The sequence below is a fragment of the Hippoglossus stenolepis genome, chromosome 5 (genome assembly GCF_022539355.2).
Source record: "Hippoglossus stenolepis isolate QCI-W04-F060 chromosome 5, HSTE1.2, whole genome shotgun sequence".
NCBI lineage: Eukaryota > Metazoa > Chordata > Actinopteri > Pleuronectiformes > Pleuronectidae > Hippoglossus > Hippoglossus stenolepis.
In genome coordinates this window covers 1,616,848-1,644,834 of record NC_061487.1, presented here as the reverse complement: position 1 = coordinate 1,644,834, position 27,987 = coordinate 1,616,848, and the positions used below count along the sequence as shown (strand labels likewise).

The 27,987-nt window shown below is 38.6% G+C and overlaps 1 protein-coding gene across 8 annotated transcripts; it reads left to right on the top strand.

The window, feature by feature from the left end:
• The first annotated feature begins 12 nt into the window (after nt 1-12).
• ppp6r3 (protein phosphatase 6, regulatory subunit 3) lies at nt 13-27,986 on the top strand. 8 transcript variants are annotated; one of them, XM_035156091.2, is made up of 26 exons: nt 13-224; nt 5,477-5,643; nt 5,829-6,062; nt 8,068-8,254; nt 8,458-8,595; nt 9,397-9,462; nt 9,762-9,874; nt 10,073-10,186; nt 11,676-11,802; nt 12,162-12,314; nt 13,303-13,452; nt 13,916-13,980; nt 14,230-14,345; nt 14,542-14,627; nt 15,143-15,229; nt 16,566-16,612; nt 20,052-20,106; nt 20,587-20,717; nt 20,894-21,009; nt 21,212-21,434; nt 21,574-21,671; nt 22,429-22,624; nt 23,495-23,512; nt 25,058-25,165; nt 26,142-26,216; nt 26,415-27,986. In XM_035156091.2, exons 3-26 carry the CDS (start codon nt 5,836-5,838, stop codon nt 26,464-26,466), a joined length of 2,748 nt encoding a protein of 915 aa, XP_035011982.1. In that variant the 5' UTR covers nt 13-224; nt 5,477-5,643; nt 5,829-5,835; the 3' UTR covers nt 26,467-27,986. The 8 variants fall into 8 exon arrangements, with proteins under 8 accessions (XP_035011982.1, XP_035011979.1, XP_035011977.1 ...); XM_035156088.2 differs by having other exon boundaries at nt 16,515-16,612; nt 26,145-26,216; XM_035156086.2 differs by having other exon boundaries at nt 16,515-16,612.
• The last annotated feature ends 1 nt before the right edge of the window (nt 27,987 follows it).

The window sequence follows — 27,987 nt, the reverse complement described above, 5'->3', positions numbered from 1 at the left end:
AAGCTGCAGCTGTAGTGGGGGAAGGGGTAGCTGAAGTTGACGAAACCGCCATCTTGAAAAGTGCCCTCTGATGATCTACGGTTTCGCGCCTGTCAGAATCACTTTTAAACGCTTTTTTCCCCCACTGGGGTTCCGTGTTAGCTCAGCGTTCGTCTTCTAAAGGCACGGGGCTAATGGCAAGATAAGCCACATGCTGGAGACTCTCCGTTTACCGTTGTCTATCGGTAAGTACACTTGCTAGCCCATGCACTTGGTTGGTGCTGAAGAGACGATTAGCCAGTAGTCTTCTGATAGCCCGCTAGCGTTAGCAAGAAGCATACTTGGCCATCTTAACATTGCGCTGTCAGACACTTGGTGAACCTCTAGCTAGGACATGGGTAATGTTAACATTACATTTCAGTTCCAACATGTACCGTGAAGCCGGATTGTAATTTAGCTGGCCAGCCTCTCAGCGAATTAACGTTAGCTTCAATCTCACTGATATCATTTAACTTGACGTCGTCTCTATCGGTAGTTTGAACCCGATTTTAGGTGACCAGGTTAGCGCATGAGAGCTAACGATAGCTAGTGACGTTAGCTTGCTGGCCTGAGCCGGTGTGTTTCTGTAGCGTTAGCGGTAACTGTTTTGGGCCCTGGTATGTAAATCGACTGACGTTACTACCAACGTGGTATTTCTACAGCAATACGCCAGTAACGTTAGCCAGTCTTACTCATGATAATCCGAGTAAAAACTATCATTTGTACATCCTGTATTTAAACCCGTGTCCATGCCGGTGTTTCGTGGATAGCTGGAAAATAGTGTTAAGTAATGGTCACAATATGCGGTTACTACTGTAATCTGCGACAAAGCTACGTCTTCAGCAGGGTCAGTCTGTCTGTTAGTGGGTAACTACTGAAAATGAATGTAAATCAACGTTTGATGTATAGGTTGAGGTAGCTTTGTTATTGTAGGTAAGGTAAACACTGTTGTCTACCCTTGATTGGGAACTGACTTTAGTCAAGTTTACCTAAACTGGTTGAAGGTGTCCATATCCATTTAGTTTGGGTCTTGTGACAGCGATTCGTCTAATGTGGCACCCAATCAGTAAACTATGTTAAAGCTGTAAAAGTTTGTCATCCTGACTTTCTGCTGTGTTGTCTACACTATTTTATTGCCTTTGACCTTCGGTCTGTCGCTGTGAATTTGTTGTGTCAAGGGGCAAATTATTACAATGTTATAAGAATAAGTTATCTTGTTTGCTTTGAACAATCAAGAATTTGTAGAATTATGAATGTGGATGTATTTGAGACCAGAGCCCTGGTATGGAGGACTCTATGGAGACTGCCATGTGTATATGTATATGCGATTCTTTGACAGCTGTTACATATTCAACAACTTTTAGCCAAAACAACAGGAGATTACATGGTATGACCATGACTGACCTCATTCTAATGAAGTTTTGTGGAGTAACTGAGTTTTCTGCAGCCTAAGTAAGAACAAGCTTTATTTACCAATGTTCACAGTCCTTCTAAACCTGCATATGCTGCAAACACCAACACAAGTGTTTATGTAAACAAAAATAAATCACATTATGTGGAAAAAGATGAGTGGTTTACACTCATTCTGATAACATGGTTGGTATAGAAGCTTTGTTTACATACAACTGATCAGTAGTCAGACTTTTCTTGACCCACCAACATTTTTTAAGCCATAACTGGGCTATTTGGTACATTAGGCTCCAGGCTTTTTTCCTTAGTTCTGTTTGTGTATTTGCACTGGTGGCACATTGAGCTGTCAGGCTCTGTACAGAGGCCACACCACAGTTTAACGTCGTCTGAGTTATACAAATACTAGATGATGATTAGACTTAATCTCAGTTTCAGTTGTTGGTTGAATTGTAATAATCTAGAAAAAATACTGGGAATGATCTCTCTATAGCATTACCTTCCCTATTCGGTCTCATTAAGATGCACTCTTGCAAAATGTCCCATTTAAAAACCTGATATAGCCTGTTCATGGCCAAGAAATCAGGTTTCTCCAGAGGAAATCATATATATACATATACATACACACACACACACATTACACTTTTTTTTAATTAAGGGAACACTTAAATCTCACATCAGATCTTGATGAACGAATTATTCAAGTTCAAAATCTTAACTGATTTGTGTAATTTGAGAACAAAACAAATGTAACAACGGCCTATGGAAACCGAAACCATCAACCCATTGAGGGCTGTGAATTTCATCACAGCAACTCATAATGTGACTCAGTAGTGTGTATGGACTCTGCGTGCCTGTATGCACTCCTGACAATGTCTGGGCATGCTCCTGATGAGTCGGCAGATGTTGTCCTCAGGGATGCTCATTTGGATTTAGGTCAGGGGAACATGACGGCCAGTCAATGGCATCAATCCTTCATAAATGAAGCCTTCGTCATCCAGGAACTGCCTATACACTCTGGCGACATGAGGCCGGGCATTGTCCTGCACCAGGAGGAACCCAGCTCCCACTGCACCCGTGTGAGGTCTGACAATCACTCTGAGGATGTCATCCTGTTACCTAAGAGCAGTCAGGATACCATTGGCTATGACATGGCAGTCGATGCGACCCTCCAAGGAAATGCCTCCCAAGACCGTCACTGACTGGCTCTCATCTGTGAACAGAAAGGTACGCCAGTGGCGGACCTGCCAATGTTGGTGTTCTCTGGCAAATTCCAATTGAGCTGCCCGGGGCTGGGCTGTGAGCACAGGTCCTACCAGAGAATGTCGGGCCATCATGCCACCCTCATGGAGTCTGTTTCTGACAGTTTGGTCAGAAACATTCACACCAGTAGTCTGCTGGAGGTCATTTTGTAGGGCTCTGGCAGTGCTCCTCCTGTTTCTCCTCGCACAAAGGAGCAGATACCGGTCCTGCTGCTGGGTTGAAGCCCTTCTATGGCCCTGTCCAGCTCTCCTTTGTAACGCCCGGTCTCCTGGTATCTCCTCCATGCTCCTGAGACTGTGCTGAGAGGCACAGCAAACCTTCTTGCAACTGCACATATGGATGTGCCATCTTGGAGGAGCTGGACTACCTGTGCTACCTGAATGGGCTTCCGGTACCGCCTCATGCTACCAGTAGTGACAAGGACACTAGCAGAACACACAACTAGAGAAGAATCGTCAGAAAAGATAAGGAGAGAGCAATTGTCTCTCACAGCATATAAAACTGTTCCCTTTTTGGGGGTTGTCTTGCTTTTGCCTCTCCATTGCACCTGTTGTCACTTTCATTTGCACCAAAGAAGGTGAAATTGGTTCACAATCCGTTGCGCATCCTAAATGGACAGACTGATATACCTGAAGTTTAACTCACTTGGTGTTATACTGTGACGATTAAGTGTTCCCTCAATTTTTTTGAGCAGTGTATACACACAGAGTTTTACATTTTCCCAGACAGTAGTTTATATTCCAAGGCATCAGGTCAGCAGCTCTCATTTAGATGGTTGTTGGCATCTCAAACTTTTCACATCTTTTGAGAGGTAAAGTGTGTACACAATTTAGATTACCTAGAAGGAAACACAGCCCATAATAACAACACTTTTCCTGGCAGTCACCTTAAAGCTGCTGCTCTGCTAAAATCCTGATTTAATGACCGCAATAAAATAAATCTGATTTTGTCAGATGATGCAACACATAAATTTAAAATAATGGCTGTGCTGTTAGTTCAGCTGTATTCACTATCAAAATTATAACAGAGAATGATTAGAAACTTATTCCTTGTTATGCAGGAAATTAAAACATGCTCAGAGTTGAGAGCTGAGTTGAAATGAAAGTCAATACTGGTGTCTTCTGTCTGATATAAGCTACACTTGGTCTGCAGTGGAGCAAAATTTGATGCTCTGAGCGCCTACTTACTGCAGTAGAAAGAAGCAGCACAGTTAACAAAGGACAAAGGTCAGTTTAGCACTGTACAGCTGGTATAGTAAAGAACCCAGTGTAAGCAAGGCATGAGTGGGGAAAAAAAATAAACATACATTTTTTAGATTTCCTTTTTTTTTTCCTTTTTTTTTCTTCCATTTACAGTGCACTCAAAGTATTTGGAAAGAATGATGCTACATAGGGCTGGGTTTCAAAAATCTTTTCTCTGATTAAAATTGATCTTCATGTTAATGATCCGATATTGATTCTTAAAAAGGAGGAATGGATTTTTTTAATGTACGACTTTTCCCATGAGTGACCCCATTTTACATAAGAACAGTGGCAACATTTTAGCAAGTCGCTTCTCTCATATCTGTGTCTGGAGACGGAGCGTGGCAGAGTTTTCCACTCTGACAATTGTTGTTAGGCTGATGGACAATGACTACTTGATCACACAGACTTTCTATGTGACACATTGAAATAAACAGTAGATTAGTTAGTCTCGCACAAACCTATGATCTAAAATAAAATACGTAGCCTTAATTCATTGATATGATATGATATGAGAGCACCATCCCCAACAGTGACATGACACTAAACGCCAAGATGTCTCACTCTGTTGGATTAGTTTGAACTCCAGAAAGACTCTTAACATCGGTGTTAGTGACTCGTCCTGTCTCCCTTATTATTTTGACAAGTACTGACAGTGGTGTGCAGAAAGCTGACAACAGCCGAGTTTAATTTAGGCCTCTCATCAAGTTAGTTATAGCTGATACAATGAACCACCAGCATGTTTGTTATTCTACCAGGGTCAACGACTCTCGGCACCAGGTAAAGAGAAGAAGCAGCAGCTGCATTGCTCATGATCTTTCCTGATCATGTTGATAATTATTATTGTTGGAACTTAGTTAACCTGAACTGAAGACACTCACACAGAGGCTCAGACACTGACAGGTACACCATCCTGTGGATTCAATTACATTTTCATTTGCTACTGGTTTAAAAATAAGATATTTGGCTAGATTTAAACATTTCATGGCTATTTCATACTTAAACATGGCTATTTTCATACTTGCATTTATAAACATTTTACTTGCACCGGTTGCCATGTTGATTCACTTTGTCCATTTGTAAAGCATTTAGGAATTTCCGTCTTCCCCAAAGTTTTTAGGGGGTCCTGAATCCACTAGATTGTTCAAGAGGTGTTTGAAGGGCTTGATGGCCACTACCCCTACATCACATAGAGAAATGGGACAACACTACCCCTTCATGGCCACGCGCAAAATGAAGGGGTAGGGTTAAGGGATGAATACGGACAGGGCATAAGTATTTGTTTAGGTCCAAGATGCTGGTGCAAGTGCAACAATTAGTGGCAGTTAATATTATATATACATATATGTATATATAATAACTGCTATGCAATTAATGTTTTTTTGTAAAGTTCTCTCTCAGATTACATTGGTATGTGAATGACTGGTTCTTTTCTATAAATTAATAAATTATAAAAAATTATAATTAGCGAAAATTGCTGTAATATCCACATGAAAACCAGAGCATTCCTCTAACAATATGTCTCCATCCGTGTTTCTGGCTCACAGGTGTGTGCTGTTGAACTGCTGTATGTGTGCTGTTTGTCAGTCTGTCTCTCACTGCTGTCTGCCTGCCTGTCCATCCGGCTAGCCTGGAATGGGCCACAACTTCCAAAGACTAAAACACACCTCCTTTTAACCTGAGCTCCTCCGTCTGGACTCCAACATACACACAGGTAGTGAGAAAAAATAGCTGTTAAATAACATTCCCTCAGTAAATCTTTACAATCATCTGTCATATTCTGGTCACAGGGTCCGTGTCAGATGAGTAGATTAAGGACCCTATGTTTGTATTTCTGGTAGTGACACATTTTGTCAGCAATATTTGCACTAAATTGTACTGCCAATGTGATCTTTTTAGAGCCAAGATGTTTTGGAAGTTTGACCTCCACACCACATCCCACATTGACACACTGCTAGAGAAGGAGGATGTGACGCTGACAGAGGTGATGGATGAGGATGACGTCCTGCAGGAGTGCAAGGCCCAGAACCACAAATTGGTGGACTTCCTGCTGAGACCACAGTGCATGGAGGACCTGGTCACCTACATCACACAGGAACCCAACACTGAAGTTGAAGAGAAGGTTAAATACAAGTAAGAGAACATTGTATAAAGGGAAGTGAATTAAATGTGTCTTTTGCTTTTGAGAAATTTGACAAACGCATCTGTAGAGACCTTTCTTTCTCAGTTCTCTCTCTGTTCTGTATAGGTGCCGTTATTTCTACCATAATGGTTATTTTAGCAGTGAATGGTTATACAGGCTCACAAACAGGGTAAAACTGAGTATTGACAGCATTTTATTTACAACACACACACTTTTTAGTTATTGACTTTGTGAATCCCTGCAGTGCACAAAACAATTATCTTGACAATGACAGAATGTCATTAGATGGTTATATTAGATGAGAAAGACTATATATATTATGCCATAAAAGCACTTGTCTATTTTTAACAAATGGTTCAAGGAATTAATATGTAGCCAAAAAGGAAGGAAGGGTCTCTTGCACATGCCTGCTTGTTTTTGCCCATATCTGAAGAACATAAAACACATTGTATATCTTATAAAAGGAAATAAAACATTATCTAAAGAGCCATAGAAATAAAGCAAATTTCACAGATATGTTGTTTTTGAAAGCCAAGGAAACAATAATGTGAGTCAGTGTTTTATCATAATGTGACTTAATGTCCCGGCTAATGCAGCCAGTACATTTCTATCTCTCCCTGTTTCCAGATGCGCCAGGTGCATCCTGTCACTAAAATACCAAATGCGCAGTCACGTGACGCATGAAAATTGGTCCATATGTTTTTATCAAACAGTGTGGCCTCAGTCAGTGCAGACCGTTTGTGTCAAAGTAAAGGTCATTATAGAGGCTACATCATGTGATTAAGTGAAACGTTTCATCCAAGAGGCTTCTTCAATTCAGTTCGCCAGGTCTTGCAGTAAAGAACAGATTCATATCTTGTGGCCCGAGCTATTTATCTCGCTCCCACGACTTAATAAGTTGTGGCCACACAATATTTCCCCCCCCAAATGTCGTCAGAGAGGCTCAGTGATTATGCGACTACCTGTTACCATTTCAATTTTCCCAAAAACTTAAAATAAATGTGAAATTTAATTACAACCAGCTTTCTTAAGGTAGAGGTGGAGTGGATTTTCATGCGTGTGAGGGTCTCTAAATTGGTGCGTGGGTGATGGGCAGAGAGTAAAATTTAGGTTGTGATTCCTGCCTCCAAAATGCAGGACAGTTACTGGTTCGTGCAATAATTCACTTGCTGCACTGTCTTCTGGCTACGCTCTGGTGCAGTCGTGCCTCCATTACAGAAATCTTTCTGAAACGTAACAGTACACCTGTTCCCCAGCAGCCATATTTATAATGTTTGGAGATGTTTAGTGGATTTTTTGTGTGTTATAGGCATAGATATTAAAACAGTAACAGATGCTTTGTAGTAGTACCTCAATATAACTTTCCAAGTTATCACAAATTTGTATTGTCTATATATCAAATCTCACAGCACAGCTCCTGTCATTAACCGATAGTTTCATTTTTTGTCTGATAATGTTGTGATCTTAAAATTTAATCGGAAACTTTATAATGACTCTGGGCAACATGGTATTTATGTGTCAGTCTGATTTCACACTATTGGTTGTCTGGAAACAGAAAGCATAAATAAGAACAATCAAATTGTTCAGTGAATTAGGCTGACAAACACAGTTATGGTTAAATTCTTGCATATTTTAATATCATTTAAGTCATTTGCCAATAGATAGACATGTATGTACATTTACAAGTAAATAACAGTTCGAGTTCGAGACACAGGCTGCTCTGGCAAAAGTGTGCAAAGGAAAACGAAGTGGAAAGAAAACAGTTCTTTTCCCCACCCTAAAAATAATAACTTTTGAATAAGAATAATTTCAGATTAAAGTTTGAAGAACAGTGCATTCTCCATCAAACATCTCTTGACTCAGAATGTGACATTAAGAGTCACAACCAATCATTACTTTCTCCATAATGACTCTTGGTGTTTTCCAGCATTTATTAGAATATTATAACCATGGTATTGGAAAAAACAACTAAGGAGCAGCTTTTGTTTTTTCCAGGTATCCTAACATATCATGTGAGCTGCTTACGTCAGATGTTAGCCAGATAAATGACAGACTTGGAGAAGATGAAAAACTGCTGATGAAACTTTACGGCTTCCTCCAAAATGAGCCACCTCTCAACCCACTCCTCGCCAGCTTCTTCTCCAAGGTCCTGTCCATTCTTATTGGACGTAAGCCTGAACAGGTAAGTTGGTCAAAAGGGGGTGTTTTGTGTTACAATGTGAAGCAAGTTGTTGTCCTATTTGATTAATAATCAACAGGTTACATGCTATGAATGTACTTTTCACTCAAGCAGAATATATTTGACTTGTTTATAAAAAAAAAAGGCTTTTTGTGTTTATCCTATGTAATGATTGTAAGCTGTGTATGGTTGGTTTGTGTTTATAGATCGTCGATTTTCTGCGAAAGCAGGAAGATTTTGTTGACCTGATGATCAAACACATCGGGACATCAGCCATCATGGACCTGCTACTTAGAATGCTCACCTGCATTGAACCACAACAGCTCCGACAGGATGTTCTCAACGTGGGTAGCAGGACAATACTTTCTCATTAGTGCTAAAATTAATTCTACAATGGTTTCATTTACAAAGTAATAAATTAGACCATCACATCCAACAATAACATATTATCAAAATAAATTTGGCTTGTTGTGATCTGGTATTAGTAAAGCTATCTTTCATCAGTGTGAATTTTACTTGAACAAGCCGAACAGGTCTAGCCTTGATTTTCAAACTACATTTTTTTTTTTTTATGAGGTATACACTGAGCATTTACAGCATTGTGCTTTACATAGTATCTACAATGCTTAGATCTAGGTGTATAGTCAGGTCTCAGTTGATGATAAGAATGACATGTAACACCCGAAGCTGAGGTTGCATCATTCAGGCCGGTTTTGCAAAGCTAACATCACGGTACAATGCATTTCCTCTAACAGTTTCTATTTACGTGCAAACAAGTAATTAGAGTCTTCGATTTTTAACCAGGAATAGACTTCTTTTTTTTTTTTCACAGCAACCATGTGACGCAGGTAAAACCAGTGTTTCTAACCACATTGATTGAGTTTCTGTATACTCTTAAATAATGTGAAACATGTACCTACTATTTTGTATTCATTGTTGACATGCTGAAATGAAATGTCAGAATAAACTTTAACATTTTCTAACAGTTATATCGTATATGGGATTTTCCCACGTGCTACACTAAAGGTGATTATATGAATTGGTGAAAATGTATCTTCACTTTGAATGGAAGAACTTGTTTTTCTTGTGTTCCCTCTGAATATTTTGTGCTGTCTGGACCATCTCTGCTTGTTGTTGTTTTATAGTGGCTAAATGAGGAGAAGGTGATCCAGAGATTGGTGGACATGGTACAGCCTTCTCAAGATGAGGATGTAAGTTGTCAATTGGCTACTGGGATATTACAGTCCTCTGTGCCTTCTTGATGAACCTGTGAACATTCTTTTGTTTTATTTAAGCTTTGAAAAGAAAATGTTTCTAAAAGATCAGTTTACTCAATTACAAAAAAAGGAAATCATATACCAATTATTAACCGAGATAAACCATCATGCTTGTTTTACATCTGTTTATAAATATAAGGACTTCAAATGAAGCATCAAATAATGAGTCCGATTTTAGACCTTAGATTCCTAGTTTATTGTTTGCCTTCTCCTTTTTGTTCATCTTTGCCCAGAGACACTCCAATGCCTCCCAGTCACTGTGTGAGATCATCAGACTGAGCAGAGATCAGATGTTCCAGGTTCAGGGTTGCTCAGAGCCTGACCCACTTCTGGCCACACTTGAAAAGTATGTGCCATTTAAAACCAAAAAACTCTAATCTAAAAATGGTTCATTTCTCTGGTGTTTTTCACCCATGACCTGACCCTTTGAACCCGCTACGGTGTTTTGTTTTGCTGTATGTTGACCCCTGTATGCTCTTGAAACACATTCTGCTCTACTGTCAAGTGACTCAGTCTTTCCCTTCACCTTGGTTGTTCTTCTCAGACAGGAGACGGTGGAGCAACTGTTGTCTAATATCTTTGACAAGGAGAAGAATGAATCTGCAATCGTCAGTGTTATCCAGATCCTCCTCACACTGTTTGAAACCAGGAGACCAGCGTACGTCTTGTGGACTCTGCCACTCTTGATATTTTATTTTCACATTCCATTTATAGTTGGTTAAGAGATTGTTATGCCTGTGCACCGGCAATAGCTAGTGGCTGGAGGCATTATGTTTTCAGGTTGTCCGTTTGTACCATCCTCAAAATGCGACACCTCAAGAATGCCTTGAGGGAATTTCTTCAAATTTGGTACACATATTCACTTGGACTTACGGATGAACTGATTTAGATTGGCCATACAAAGCCAATGTCTTGCCTTGTGAAGTTCTCTGTAACACTGTCAAGGAATCGTTTCACATTTGACACAAACATTCACTTGGTTTAGGATTAACTGTTATGATTTATGTAGCCAAAGGTCAAGGTCATGGTGGGCTCACAAAGTATGTTTGTTTTTCTTGAACGTGATATCTTAACGTCAACTCAAGGAATGTCTTCAAATTTGGTTCAAACACTCACTTTGTCTCAAAGATGATTTTGGTGGTAAAAGGTCACGTGACCATAGTCGTTTTAATCGCAATACATCAGGAATGCCCAAATGTAATATCTCGGGAACATATCGAGGGAATTATTTCCTATTTAGCACACATGTTCACTTGGACTCTGATTAATTGATTCGATTTTGGTGGTCAAGGTCACAGTGGCCTCAAAAAAACGTGTTTTTGGCCAACAGCTTTTGATCAGTTGTCACTTGGAGTCAAAAATGAAGTGATTTGAGTGGTCAAAGGTAAATGTTACACTGACCTTATGAATCGGTGAAATATAAAATGCAGGTATACTGCACTGGTTGGCGGTGGCATACAACAGCAGTGTGGTAATTCTGGTTGAAGAATAATGTGAAATGAGAACAAAACACCTAGTATGATATAAAATGCCTTAGATTGACAAATGAATGGGCTTTTTGTTAGCACATTAGTTATTGAAGTCAGATTTTATCGCTTAACACATTTAGTATCACATTTTCGACTACTCGCCAGTTATTTCTGATATCTGTGAACATGGCAACATCACTACAACTCTGACAGAAAGCGGCACACTTTATTTTTATAGCCTATATTCACAAATCACAATTTGCCTCACAATGTGCAACATTCTCTGTTTTTAACCCTCAGCAAGAGTAAGGAAAAACTACCAAACAAACTCTTGCAACAGGGGTAAAAAAAACAACATACGAGTGATCCCTCTTCCAAGACGGACAGAAGTGCAATAGATGTTGAGTGTAATCAAACAGGTTATAAACAAGCCCAACAATTAATCCAGATCATTTAAACAATTTACTTGAAAGTAAACACATTTGAGACTACTGATGGTTTAATGGCAATTCTGTGTCACAGTTAATACCAACAAAATGCAATACAACGAAATAGCTGTACAATAATTATAAGTAAATGTTCATCATACTATGAAATAATTGTGAAATCAGTCTAACCACCTGCACCCCCACAATTACTACAAATGTTCATACTACTTGTTTGTGTTTAATGTTCCAGGTTTGAGGGTCATATGGATTGCCCCCCAGGGATGTCCCATCCGTCATTTTCAGTCAACCACAGCATCCTGGAGGCTGTGAGACCCCGTCTCAAAGACTTTCACCAGCTGCTACTGGAACCCCCAAAGGTAAGCTGCTTACACATGAGGTGTAAGCAGTTTTACAATAACAAAATGTTGTAGACTGCTGTTATAAGGTTACATTCTACATGTGAGTATTAAATAATTTTTTGTCCTATCCATTGTCAGCTTTTTCCAGTCTTGTTTGTAGTATGTTTATCCAAAATTGGTTAACAGTGTAGTTCCTGAAATTGAGTTTATATAATAAAAATGGTAAATGTTTACTAGAAATTATCCAAAGATGACAAATGATCCAGTGGCAAATGGTCTTCTACCTCGTCCTAAAAGTTTTTTATTTAGTAATTATTATGTGTATATATCCCTGTCCGTAGTTTATATACTGAGCTGTGTATGTTCTCCACTAACAGAAGAATGTGATGAAAACAACGTGGGGGGTGCTGGACCCTCCAGTGGGCAACACCAGACTCCATGTTGTCAGACTGGTGGCCAGTCTGTTGCAGAGCAACACGCACAGCATCAACACAGAACTCATTAACCTCAACACACTGGGAGTCATACTAGTAAGTACTGTTGAGGATTTTTGACCATCCTCACACATTACTCTACATTCCACAAAATATTATATATATTACATCTGTACAGGAGAATAGTGCCGGTCTAATTCCACAGATACTCCCTTCTCTCTCTAAGCAGTACCCAAGGTCAGGTTGTAGATAAAGGGCCAACCAACAGTACATTGTAGTGTCTACGTTGAGGGACTTTCATATCTGACTCAGATGCACCAGACAGAGAGGCACCAACTTCAACCATCACCAACTTTGATTCTTTGCGTATTACACCAGTGACGAGACGTAAGGACACAATGTGATCTAGGAATGGATACTTTAGGCTAAACTATCCAATAGGATGCAAACACCTACATGTAACAGAGTGATAGCGATTCTACCCATTCATGGATGTGCTGTTGGAATGGGTGATGCAAGTAGAGGAAGATATATGGGGATGCTGTGGGAGACATCTTCAGACTTTGGGGGTGACAATTGCTCATGTTACTCTGTTAGCATTTGTATATTGTTCCACCTTCTGGTCTCCTTGAAGCATCAAGTCTACATTAAAACCTTCTGCATAAAACCTCAGCTGCTGCCTGAGTTCTCCTTTCACCAACTTCCAGAAAACTTTCATAACAAGTACTATTTGGATATTTGATTTTATTTGTCACCCTAACGGTGTTCAGATTTATTTCACTACCTTATTACAGTGTAACAGTCTTAAAAAGATAGTAATAATAATATAATTAATTTTATTTACGTACTTTATGTACTTTTCCTAACAATGTTTTCTTAACGCACTACAAGATTTAAAATAATGGTACATCACACAACAGGATATTATCAAGATTATCTCTGTGGGTCCACACAATGTTAGTTTGTCCGGGCAGGATGCCTTTAGATTTTTCTTCAGTATAGCGTTAAAACCACTCTTAGCATTATACTATCCATACCACGTACTAATATGTCTGTCTTCATAATTCTTTGTTTTGCTCCTCAGGACATGTATTTCAAATACATCTGGAACAACTTCCTCCACATTCAGGTTGAAATCTGTACAGCCATGATTCTTGCTATGCCCCCCGCCCCCAGTGACATCCAGCCAGATACAGAGCAGGAACATGCGAGGGAGAGCATCCTCATCAAACATGTAAGAAAATAGTAGAGACAAGAACTACCATCATAATATTTTATCTTGTGGGATTTAAGCAAATCTTCTTGTTAGTAAATTAAAGCTGAAGTTTTTTTTTTTTTTATTTATGCTGAACCTTCAGACTAAACACAACAATGTTGGTTATGTGGTTATTCCATTACCAACAAGCCAATGAAGAAGTGAGTTGTACTTACTGTAAAATAAAGATAAAACACAGTGGCAAGACAGCGATTCTTAAATAAGAAGAAGCATGTTTTTCTAGGCAATCTGGTTCATGTTGAGCATAATTGGTTTATTTCAAAGTTTGGACTGAATATTGTATTGCAAGGTCCATGGACCTTGCATGGACCACTTTCACTATTCACAAATAGTGAAGGCTTATTGATGATATGTGATAGATGACTGTCTGTGCCGTGTACAAAATTAGTTGGATTAACTTGCTTATATTTTTCTTCACCAGCTGTTTCAAAAGTGCCAGTTTATTCAGAGAATCCTAGACGCCTGGGGCTCCAATGAGAAAGAACAGTGAGTATTCTGCTCTGCTGCAAAGATAATATAAGTAACTACGTCAGACTGTAGCTATGTCAGACTTTTGCTGTGTTTAATTTAGTTGTGGTTTTCTGTAAAAGAAAAGAACAGACCACAAAACCAAAAGTTATGTGCTCCTTTACTATCAAAATGTAAATGTTAAAAGTGTAACAAAATGTCAAAAGAACACTACTGGTTGTGGAGAAGTTAACAGAGTGATGCTAAAATTGTATTGATGTGTTTTAGGGCGGAAGGTGGTCGGCGACAAGGCTACATGGGTCACCTTACTAGAATAGCCAACTCTATAGTTCATAACTGTGACAAAGGCCCTAATGGACCGCAGATACAACAGCTCATCTCAGGTAAGGACTGGCTCATACCTGTTATCTTCATCTGTCTTGAAAAATTGACTTTATATAATATAACATTTAAATCTATTTTGGGAGTAACTGAGTGAAAATCCTCTCATGGCATCCCTTAACTCGATGGTTAGCCTATGTAACAAAATAACTAGTGGCATCTTACATGGAGTATGACCTCTGTGTGTGTCTAACACAGAGCTCCCAGTAGAGGACAGAGAGAAATGGGAGGCCTTTATTTCTGGGCAGCTGGCTGACACAAACAAGAGAAACACTGTCGACCTGGTGAGTAACTAGGGCATCAACGCTGATGTCAAGTTTTAGTTTAGCCATACACGTTGGGTGTGCAGTGCAGGTATTTAAGAGAGTTTTTATGATTGTGTTGACCCTAGTTGAGCACGTTGGATTAGGGTTGGGTAATAACAAATTTTTATAACCAGCCACCGACACCCAACAATCGTCAATTGGCTATATATATGCATGTGTGCGTGTGTGTCGGCGAGACAAAGAAAAGAATGAGCAGAGTCAGAATGGGCTGAGTGAATGAATGAATGCAGGCAGTATTGATAATTTTCATTTAAAAAAAGCATCAATCATTATTGCGGTGATCACTGTTGATCTTGTAGCGGTGGCGGAAAACAAGTCGACTGTAAACTGTAGAGTGTCAGACATCGGCTGTGTGTGTGGACAACCACTTCAATAGACTGCTTTGGAATTCACATTGAAGAAGAGGATACTGTTTTCTTTAAGGCACTTTTTAAAGGCTCCAACCTCTTTTGCTTAAATTAACTTTTCTTTAGGTAAACACACACCACATCCATTCTTCCAGTGATGATGAGGTGGACTTTAAAGACAGTGGCTTTCACCAGGACTCCTCTCTACAACAAGTAAGACCAAAACACACATGCACAAATGCATATGTGCACACAAAGCAGGCCCATAGCCCCATAGCCTATACTATGCTAGCTTTTGTTGGATATACATGGACATCTAATTAACAGAGAAAAGTCTTTTAAGCAGTGTCAGTGGTCAATATTGTCTCGTCAGCTCCTTCGCATTTATACACTCTCAAAGCAGTTTCATAACAAAAGTAGAAACCTCTTCATGAAATTCCGGTTTAACTTAAGTTCTCAGTTTCAACTCTTTATGTTTAAGAAGCTCCATCTTGGGTAATATTGAATGAGGAGGAATATAGTGGTTGAGATTTTTGAACTAATCTTCCTCCTTTACTTCCTCAAAATGCCTGGCCCCGACCCATTGCTGCTTATAGCAGCTATAATTGCATGTGAGTTTTTTGAAAATTTGCCATGTTGCATTTATTTTAGTCAAGCCTCTCAAAATACTACATCACATCATTTAGCCCTCTCTCTGGGTGATAACAGTGGTTTTCCTGCATGCATTTACCTTGTTTGTGTGCCATTATGTTATGCAGACAATCACCAGCATTATCAGATGTTATAGAAGCATATTGTATGTTTACTGGATCACTGACACTGATTAAATTTACTACTCAGTTTTCCAAACAACACATTTTTAAAATCACATCAGGTACCAGTGAAACATGATTTAGTTCTGGCAGCCCCTAAGAGCAATAGCATGAAGAAAATTATCCTTTTTAGATAGATTCGAGATTTCAATAGTTGAAGGGTACATTACATACAGGCTACATGGGTTGAGTAATTGATACAAACATTTCCAGCTGATGATGCAGTTGACATCAGCTTTTTTGGTCACTGTACCACAAGTAATACAGATGCGTTTTCCTTAATCCCTTGTCACTGATTGATGGTAGAGATGTAACTGCATGTGTACAATGCATAACTTTTTTCACCGGGTAATTTGTGACTATGGGTCATGCACAACTACAAGCTACAGATACATCCCTACCCTGTTTTGAAATAATTTACTTAACTACTAATGTTATTTAAAAACGTTTTAGTCACTGTAAACATAATGGAATTGTTTTGTTATTTTTGGCAAGTGATATATCGTGTTTTGGCATCTGACTGTAAATGCATGTTTGTGCCTTTTTCTGCACTTAACCTGTATAGCCTACATGTTATATATATATATTTATTTATTTATATTTGCTATGTATTTGTATTGCAAGTAATGACCAGCTTTGTGTAGAGCCAAGACTATATCATTATCGTTGGTCTTGGGTTTTGCCAGGCCTTTTCTGATTATCAGATGCAACAAATGACGTCCAATTTTATTGAGCAGTTCGGCTTCAATGATGAAGAGTTTGCTGATCAGGACGATGTTGTGGAGTGAGTACTCATCCTGCATGACTAGACTTCCTGTCTAAGTATTACTGTGTAACACTGAAGGGGCAGGGCACTTCCAACATCAAAAAGCTGGTTGGCAGATTTTTTTCATTCATTCTTACTCTAAAATTTTAAAGTTCTTCATTCTCTGTCTCAATGTTATGCCATGCCAAACATCTGAATGGCCTCTAGATGTCATGCAGCATATATTTGTCTGATACATTTTATATTTTCACCTTGGAGCATAACAAATTCCAATACAGTGATGCATAAAATGGTCCTTGCCAAACCTAAACCATTTTTGGACACATTAAAACTAATGTTATTATTTTTCGAGATAAACCTTATTTTATTTGTATGTAGTGAATTATCCAACTTTTTTATGTTGTTGTGTGCTGCCCCTATGTACCTTTTTGTAGGTCAAGCTGGTTTTGGTGTTAATCTTATGCTAAAGTTGTGGGTTGTTGGATATATCTTGCAGTTGATCAATTATTCAAAATGTGTGCTTCATTTTAAACAAAACGCTTGTAGAGTGAAGCAGAGCATTTTCTTTTTGATATATTTGATTTTGGGTGTACCATTATCAAAAAATGGGTCCGGGTGGAATAAGCTATATGAACATTTAAAATCTATTCCTCTAATCTTGGAATTAATTCTTGTAACTTTAAATTTTAAAACAAAGTAGATTCAAAAGATGAGATTAATAGATGCATTTATTTATAAAGACAAGCATGGAAGTCCTATTCTATTAAAACTTTGCCACTCAAAAGTAACTACTAGTTCTAAGCAATAGCTGGCATCAATAAATAGCATCAGAAAAACTCCCAAAACACACATCAACACTTAATTAGTTTTATCAGATTAAGAAAATGAAAATATCTGTCCAAATTATGTCTTCTGTGCAAGCAAGTGCTCATATATTCATGGTTCAAATATATCATGGACTTAGAGCATTGATTGCTATGCTATGCTATGGCTATGCTTTGTAAAAAGTGGCAGATTTAACGCGTGCCAACATTTGTTCCCATCTCGAATTCTTTGACAGTTCTAGATGCTAATATTTGATGCCAGATATTTTTTAATAGAGGAAAATTCATGAGTGATCAAATTATAAAGAAATATTTGCTGAAAAATATGTCTTTGTAAAATTGATGTGAATGATTCACAGAACTGCTGTGTTTGTGTACCTGATAACGCTCCTATTCTAGTTAAGTCTGTCTGTTGTCCATTTGTGCAGTCAAGATGCTTGGAAAGTTTCTGACTAGTCCTTGTTGACGACCTGGCTTTTTTCCAAGTCCTAAACACTGGACACCTTCTACAACCCTGCTGTACATTAAAAACACATTCTGTACAGTTCAGATACTTTCTAAATCTCATGATTGCACAAGTAGGAAAGTAACATGGGATTAGACGGATGAATAATTTAGGATATTTTCCGTTTGATAATTTTCAGTAGTGGGGACTTGTAATAAAGAGGTTAAAGGAATTTTGGGTTGGTAGGCCAGCTGGCAGATGGTAACAGGATGGTTGGGTTTATATAGAGTTCGTGTGTGCACAGGTGGTAATTGTTCACCTGGCTTGGTCTTGAGTTATTGATGTGTTGTTTGGTACTTAATTACTGCCATATTCACTGTGGAAAGACTAAAGCTGTCTTCCTGACAGCAACAAAAGCAACATTTTTACCTAAGTCAGATGACAGGCTCAATATTAATTTGATGAAAGAGCCTCAGGTGTGTTTGGTGTATCTCAGCATTAAAATTTAGAAGCAAGAGGATAGCTTCTATAACTAGTTCAGTCAAGTGTGTTCATCATTAGGCCAACAAGTAACTGACCTTGTGTCCTTACTGTCAAGTCTCTGCTTTTGCCTAGGGCATTTGTCAAGCATCTTAACTAAACATCTCAAATGTGAAAACGTGATGAAAAACATTTCCACACAGTCCAAACCAGAAGGGCACTCGGGGAGTTTATACCTCCGCTAAGGCCCAACATTCCACCTTATGAAACCCAATTTAAATAAATACATCCTAGATATTTATTTGGATCTGCACCAAATTACATTCACTCATTATACACTCTTTATATCAATCCCCTAAACATACCTGATTTTTCTTCATCAAGATTCTACCCTATCCCTCAATGTTAAAGAAAGTGGAATAGAAATTCCAGGATCCATCCCCTGATCAGGAACCACACCAAAATATAATGGGTTCCTCCCTGACCCGTACCACATTCTTCCAAGTTTCACTGTAAACCATCCAGTAGGGTGTAACGGTACACAAAAATCACAGTTCGGTACCTACATTGGTATGAGTTCATGGTTCAGTTGATTTTCGGTACCGCAAAAATAAGAATTGGCTATCTTGTAGTCTTTTTTTATATTAAACACTAGTTTTCTCAATAGACATTGGCTGTCATTCTTAATAATACTGACTTACTAATAAAGCGCATAAAGTAAATTTAAAAAAAATATATTATGGGGATCGATTGCTTAGTCTGTTATCAAAAAAACTACGACAATTAGAGAATGGATAAACATGATATAATATATACAATGATATTCAGGATCCGGTTCGGTCATGTTTGTTTCCAAATTGCGACAGGTGCGTGCTGAATCCAAAGGACCATTCCAAAAACATTTGATACAAATATGTGTACTGTAAAACCTCTACTGTAGTTTTAGCATAATCCTGCTAAATAACAACAAATAAACAAATGTTAATAAAACATAGCCTCCTTGGCAGAGGTAATAATTATTACAAAAGTTTAAACCCTGTCATAGTTTAGTTACTATGGATTATCTCTCCTTCATGGCGTCTAATCCATACTATGTAAACTGCCTTTAGTTTAGTTTTTAGTGTTAGTATAACATGAGATCATGTGACAAGTGCCGTAAAGGTTTGGCCACCAAGTGCATTACCACATTCACATTGTTTAAATTAAATGGGTAATCATCTGCAGATTAATCAATAATGAAAATAATGGTTTGATATTTATGATAAGTTTGGTTGGAAAATGTCACTTTTACCTTTGAAAGAGCTGGTCTAACAATATTCCTCTGTTTCCAGAATTTATGCTTAGCTTGGCTAAACTTTGAGCTTTTATTAATGTTACCTGACCTTGGGAAACTAAGCAAGATTGAAAAAGGCCATCTTGGCCTACGTGTATAGTGCTTTTTATCTCCTGCTAGAGCCCCTGTGTGATTTATGTGCTTTTCGTTGTTTACAACACAAAAAATGCATGTAAAAAAACAAGTGTGCTTCTTCAGCACTATCTTTGTGACCTTGAACCTGGCAAAGGACAGAATACGTTAATGTTTTTACTGCAGTATGGAACATGAAGTATTATAGCTGTGTGCCAGAGCCTGTCTGCTTGTTGTGTAGCCATGTATGTGGATGCCTAACGACCCTAACTAAACTAAACTTTGTTCTCTTTAACATTGCAGTATTCCCTTTGATAGAATATCAGACATCAATTTTTCACTGAATACAAATGAAAGTGTAAGTACTTGGTCTATTAATCTTGAAATCATATTAAGTCAGTGATTAAGAGGATAAATTGAAGTGGAAGAAATTAAATGTTTATTAATATGGCATGTATTGTATTTCCTGATATCACTGTTAACATTCATTTAGAAGCAGATGCCACAAAGGGAGATGATAAGAAATTCAAATTATTTTTGGTGGATGTGTAGAATGAGGATTAATTTTGAATATGTGCATTTGAACCACAAGGAACAAGCATATGATGAAATGCAGTAAAGCATGAATTGGCTTAAATTAATATCCATTGAGATGGCTCTGATTGAGGCCTGCTGTGAAACTGTTATGCTAGGATACTAGAGGTTAACCTGTTAATGTCTGCTTCACAGCTCAGGGACTCTTGTTTTGTAGGATCCAACCCTAGTTTTTATGTGCAAGTAAAGTACATAAGACAGTGTTTTATTAGCTACCCCTGCATGTCCATTTGTGTTACCACAGGCAAACATAGCTTTGTTTGAGGCTCGCTGTAAAGAGAAAATCCAGCAGTTTGAAGATGCCGGTTCAGATGAGGAAGATATCTGGGATGAAAAAGATGTCACCTTTGCACCAGAGGCACAGAGACGCCCCAGGTCAGCTGACAACACGAGCGCACACACACACACACACGCGTCCTTGTGTCCTTTGTGCTGAATACATGTATGTTGTGACTTTAAACTTTAAGGCCAACATCCCTCTCCTTTTGTAAAAGTTGTCTATGCAACTAAACAAATAAGAAATAGCCGTTTATCCGTTGTGTCCATCTCAGGAGCTCAGGCAGCACAGACAGTGAAGAGAGCACAGATTCAGAGGAGGAGGATGGAAAGAGAGATCCATTTGAAGCATCCAATCCCATCACTGATGACAGAATGGAAGTTGACACAGGTTGGTTTACTTAGCTGACTTGGACTGGATTTGTTTTGAAATTTTGGATTTGTATTCAGTGCTGATAGTGAATGTTCTGTAATTACTATTTTATTCATTTTAACAGCAATATAAATGGTTCAGTGCTGGTGTACATTAGATTTTTTTATCAAGACCTTGCTTCTAATGACTAATTTTATGTATTTTTTAAAAAAAAAATTAGGGCCAGTGTGGACAGCCAACTTTGATGACATCCCCATGGACACGGGTACATCCACAGCTCCAGCCTCCAGCCCCAGTGACCCTGCTGCCTCCTGTCCTTTGTCCTCCTCCTCCTCCTCCACCACGACTGAAGTCCTTTCTGGGGAAACATGGAGCACCTCTCCTGCTCCCACCTCCAATTCTGAAACTGGCTGGGCAGATTTCTCCAACTTTACCCCTGTTAGGTAGGGCTTCCTGACAGACTCTAATACAGTTTGTTGTTAGTGTGCCAGCAGTGCTGCAGTAACAGCAGAGCATTGATTGCTTTTGGCTTCAGTCAATCTGAAATAACAATTCTTAAAGAGAAATTGCATTTTTTTTCAGCCCAAAAGACCCACTGAGATGCAACTCTCCTGTTGCTATGGAAACCAGCATAGAGACAATGGACCCTCTTGGGGTCAATGCCCCCATTCAGCCTGAAGGTGAGATGTCTTCAAATACATGTCCATATTGACAGCTAGGGTGACTTGTGTACACAGTTATGATCCTGTGACACACACACACACACACACACACACACACACACACACACACACACACACACACACTTCTCAACAATCAGTCCCACAGAGACACCAGAATGCAAAGACCGAACAATTACACAGCAAAAACCTTTTAGTTTCTTATGCCATGAACCAAACTGACATGTTCCTTCACATCTGTTATCATATGTTTTAAACAAGAATCATTGTTTCGTTTTGTTTTTTCTGACAAACATTTTTAGCTGTATAATAAACTGTTTCCAGCTTTTCGACTACACATAATCTTTTTCACAGTTATTATAACAAACAACCAATAATATAATTTGACCGTTGGGGACTGATATTATTTACTGTGTTAAGATTGTAACATGTCTCTAATGTTTCGACAATCTCTGAGTCTCTGACAAGAGGGTGCCCTCCCACATTCTGACATCTATGAATGAACATAAGTCTTGGCTGCTGACCCATTGTGACAATCTAAACATAGACACATTTTGAAAGAAAATGTGATACTTGCTAATTAGTGTAATTTCTCTTTGCTTATGATTTAGTATCAGAATCTAAATTAACCAAAAATAACTTTGAGTGAATATGCCTCCTATCTGGGTAGCTTGAGTTGATAAGTGTTGAAACAGCTGAAATAATCTTGACCATTGGCAATTATGACCCCTTTCTCGCCACTCTTAACACCCCTCAGACTGTGATGGCTGGTTGGGAACCAGTGTGGCTTCTCCCTCCCCCACCTCACCTAAGGAGTGTGGGAAATCTAAAGCAGAGGAGGAAACCACCTGCTGTGAGCAGCGCAGCATCACCGAGACGGTCATCAATGGCTCCATGAAAGAAACAGTCAGCCTCACTGTTGACGCCAAGACTGAGACCGCCGTCTTCAAGAGGTTCGCCAAACTCATCCACACGAGACAAATACTACATAGCTGTACTTGATGACTGGATGTCATTACTAGCAGATTCCATGCTAAGGATGTGGTCCTGTCATTCTAAAAACCCAAGAGGGGAATATTGAAAAGCACTTACATTACAGTGTCTTCACTAGAATGACTACATGTTATGGTGTGTCTCATTAGTGTTGTCACATCTGTTTTCTGAGAGTGCCCTCATACTATTACTTAGTCACGATTCCTATAGTAGCAGTGTTAAATATAACACCAAGATTGGAGACTTGCACCAGGCCTATTTAAAACATCTATTGGTTGGAGAGTGTTAAATAGAAATGTGGTTTTATACCATCAGCTCTCTTTGTTCTGCCTCATTTGAAAAGAACCATTTGCTCCTCTTCTCGCACTTGTGCATCATGTTCTTTTAGCTGAGCACAAAAATACCACACAGATGGGTAAAACCAATTTCTATGTTAGAAGAATACTGTAGGTGTGCTGCTTAAGCTGCTCGTTGCAGCATAGGGCCAAGTTGGGCTGAAAGGAGAGAAAATAGTAGAGACCGAGAGACAATCCACATCTGGTCCATCTTCCACAAATTATCGAACTACAAATGTGTCACAGCCACCTTTCAGTCCGCCAAGGACTAATTGTTTCTTTGAGTTTCAACAGTGTCTTCATATTGAAGTACTTGCTTATCCTAAATCAGCAGCTGTTGAAGGTGGTCATCCTCTGTCCTTCTGTCCTCTTGTTGATGCTGCAATATATTGTCTGTCTGTCTGTGTAAATAACTGTCTGATGAACTGAGCGACACTTACAACCTGAGCTTCCCCTCTCTCTCTTGCTGTGCGTTGTGGGTGTGGTCTTCTTCAGAGTGTTGAAATCTTATCGGTATGTACAGCCAATCAGAGATCAGCCTGCAGCCGTGATGTAGTCTTGTTGTCACGTCAACCACCAACTTTTCTTTCCCAGTTTCGATCTTTGGTTTCAGCTCCTTGTTTGTTTATTTCATTATCTCCATTCTGCATGTTTTTCTACAAAAGTTGTCGTCCATTTCTGGATTCGCCTCAGCCTCTTGACAATAGCATTTTTAATGGTCTCAAACGTCCTGGACTATTAAGTTTATTTAATTTCTATGGTATGTGTCTCCCACATCTGCCTTTTTATTGGCTCTAGCCCTTAGCCATGCTTCCCTTCTTAAGAGAATAGAGAAAAATGAAAATGCTAAATTAAAGGTGTAACTGCTTAAAAATCCCTAATGTGTAAACGGTCACATCAGGCACTGCTGATTTTAATGATGCATTTATGCGTTAGTCCACCAGTCCGAAATGAGGCATGTGTTCAAAGACCATTTGTAAAGAATTCTTATCATTACAGCCCTCCCAACTTGTACTCACATTTTTAAAAATGCATATTTTTCTGTGTTTTGGTCCTTTTTCAGCCACACAAGCTGCGTTTTAGCTTACTAACAGATCCTTCCAGGGCGAACATGTTCTGAAAACTATGTTGAGTTGGCTGGCAAAACAGCCTACTGTAACAGGTTTCTTTTTTCTGATATATATAGTTTCAGTTTACCTAGTAAACTTCTATGCAAACTATAATGGAGACACCGTACGTCAATAACCTCAAACATGTTAATGACTCTACTCTACTGCATTTCATGTTACTTAAGGCCTTAAGTATGTGCCAACGCAGTGGGAATCCTTAATATCTACCAAACAACTTAAGTTGGATTTAGATTTATTTTATTCCTTGTTGTAAGCATTAAGGATGGATATTATTGTTGTTACTACACAATAAAAGAACTTCTAATCAGGCATGACAATACCATTATGAATGTTGTTGCGTTGTGTGAAAAACAGATGTTGTTCCACGTGTGTAACCATAACCAGAGATTTGTAATTGGGCACATATTCGTCTTGTAGCATGACAGCTTGTTTGCAGAAGTGACAAATGCTGAGTGATTGTTAAGTATCATCACAAATGTTGGATTGTATTTCGGTGTTCATGAGTGTTTTGCTTTGATTGAGGCCTCATCAAGATCATTGGTGGTTCTCTGAGACAAAGCAAGACTGACGGCTGGCACAATCAATTTTGGTCTAATCAGTGTCCAAATCCGTTTGTATGGCCACCTGCTGTTTTCTGGCTCTGTAGCTACACAGTAGAAAGAGTGATGTAGCTCAACAACCAAAACAGTTGACTTTCTCCATTTGCTGTACATTTGATGCTTTTCCTACATACTGCTCCAGTTACTCCATTTCAACACCTCCATCCTTTGTTTTACTGTGTACTCTATCAGTCAGTTCAGCATGCATCACAGTTCACGTCTCACTGTTTTTTTGTGTCTTTCTATGGGAAACTAAGTGGTTAGTATAAACTACTTCTTATTGTATTAATGTATATCTCTGTGTTTGTGCATGTACGTGTGTGTTCCAGTGATGAAGAGAAGAGTGCTTCTTCAGAGAAATACTCAGTAGTGGAGTGTGTGGATTTGGAAAGAACAGGCGTTAACACCTCTGCTGCTGCCTGCTGTCCCAAAACAGGGTCAGACACAACACATGGACAACTAACCTAAAGAAAAACAAAAAAATTAACAACTATATCAATTTCTATATTACAAAATGCTTACCTTGTTGTCTTGATGGTGCATAATTCAAAAGTAACTTTTTATTTATCTGTGGTAAACAAAAATTATCATAATTAATAAAATCAACTTTTCCAGTGGAACATACCACTCCATAGGTTTGTCATAAAAAAAAAGAACTAAGTGTCCAGCGGAGATGTCAGTATTACAATATCAGAAGTCAATTTAACGATGAAAAGTATATTTCGCTGTATATTGAATATTAATCTGCAGTATTTACACAACCAAATCGGTCATAGTTGTACATATTATATCTGTAGAGCAACATATTTCCACATCTTTCTCTTTAAGCGAAATGTTGTGGAAAAACACCGAACTGTATTTTGTGGGTAGAAAAGATTTCTGATCAATCACAATTTTTATTTGAATCAATCAATATAGATTCTTATTGCTCAGCCAACATGTGCGTCTCTGCTAAATGTTCTGTGTGCTGTGGTCACTTGTTGCAAGTGCTTCAGTTAAGGCTGTATGATGTACAAAATTGAGTTGTTACAATGTGCAGAAGTCATGTTTGTGTCTTTTGCATTTAAATTAATAGGTCATTGTTTCACTTTTTGATAACATGAAATGTGGGAAATTAAACCGTAACCTCACAGTTTTATTTTCAAGGAAAAAAGAAAAGTGTAAGCAACTTTGGTATTTTTTCTGAATTAACGAAATCATCAAGAATCAAAGGGATTTGAATCAAATCGTAATCAAACTATATTTGACTGTTAGAATAGAAATTAGACTGACTCAGGGAATCAGTGCAAATATCAATCCCTAATTTTGCATATACTATAAGTGGTTTCCTTTTGATCATGATCTACTTGAGTTATGTTACAATATTTCCAGATGAGCTATTGACAGACTCCACTCTCCTTTGTTTACTTAAAGCAGTGACAAGTGTCGGTCCACTGCAGCACTTCCCAATGGTCCTCTAGAGGAAATGGCAGCCATAGAGGAAGCCAAGTAAGTGAAACCTGTGTGAGAGGTTGATCCTGAGCTTTTCTAGGATATACCCCTAAATCATGAAACTCCCTCAAATGTCATAATGTGTAATGTTCAGTATACATCTTAACTCAGAGAAAAGTACTAGAGCAAAGCTAATTATTGTATTACTCTAAAATGTATGTATGTCCATATCTGTATCTTTGTGTTTCTCTCCAGAGTAGACCAGAGTGCCGTGTCTTCAGAGCCAGCTGTGAATGGGCCAGCATGAGGGTCGTCTATTGCCAGCCAATGGCCAGCCTGTTCTGCCACGCAGGGCCCTCCTCCTGGCTAACCAGCAGAGGCCACTGCTCAGAGCTCTACCAATCACATGCCCCACCAGGACCAGCAATACTCATCGGCTCATCAATGACAGTCACAGACAGGTGTACAGACACAGGATGAACTGAAAAGCAAAATAAGAGACAAACTCAAATGGATACTAGTTTTTTTCTGCTTTTGTTTATATACTATTGTTCTTATGAGGTGATGTCCGACTGATATCTTGCCACTCAAAATTAAATAGTAATGTTGCTATAGTTAAAGAAATGATTGTATGAATAAAATATTTTATAAAAAGACAAATGTATACAGAAACATAAGATGAATTACCACAGAAACGGGAATAGCACATTGGTGACCAAAGCAACCATAAAGCTGTTGTTACAAGATCGATCTGTTCTCCTGCACAGCAGCCAGACACAACAGTTGCTTTATTTATAACTCTTGCCCACCATTGGTCTTTCTCTGAGCAAAGCTGCTCCTTCCAATTGAAAAACGTTTTAATTACCACGCACAGTTTTATTTTGCTGCAGATCTTCTTTGTAAATGTTTTCACTTGTATTCTTCTGCATTGAGTAAGACCAAGCTTTTTGGTATTTTTTATTTATTTATTATGGAAGTAAAATGATGGTTATGTATTGTTACGTAAGAGCCATACAAACACTCTCTCCCCTTCTAGTGAGCTGCATTTATGCTAACTGGGTTCCTACCTCGCAGCTAGAAGGTTCAGCAGGAGAGAAGCAGTTTGTTGTCAGCACAGCCTAAAGTGGGAGCTGTAAATGCTTTCTGAGGTTGATGCTCTTTGGCCCAGCACTCTGATTTTTTTTTTTTTTTCAAGTGCTTTTTAGACCAATAGTTTCTCTGAGGGTCTTCCTTTTATATTACCCTTACATTTAGAACATTTAATTGTAGGCTGACGACAGTCTGCAAAACTGTCATTTCTTACCAGCTATGACTAACTTCACAAAGGGACATGAAATAATAAGAAAAGTCAATTTGATTCAGTTTGTGTTAAGAGTTTGATGTTTTGGACAGGCTGCTGAACAAGTTCCAGGCAGCAGTGTTACATACTTACACTGCATTCAGACTGACAACTCTGGAGAAAGAACAGCACCTGTCTTCAAGGTATTGTTGGCAAATCAGAGTAACAGAGCAGAGAAGCTGTACCATCAGACCATTTACTATTTTGACCAATCAAAATAGTGCCAGTCAACATTCCTGGTAGATTAGGTGACTTGTTAAAATGGAGGATTCAAAATCCTTCCTTTAAAATGTTGTGTGGTGTTTTGGTGTCTGATATGCCTTCAACAGTTTGAATTAATTACTCAAACTTCCTGCATTGTCTTATTTCTCAGCAGTAACCAAAGTAAAATATCCTCTCTAATGTAGACCCTTGTGCAGTGATGGTTCATCTTTGAAGTCCATTTTGAGTAAAGCATCTTTAAGAGTGCTCTTGTCAGCCTGAACGCAG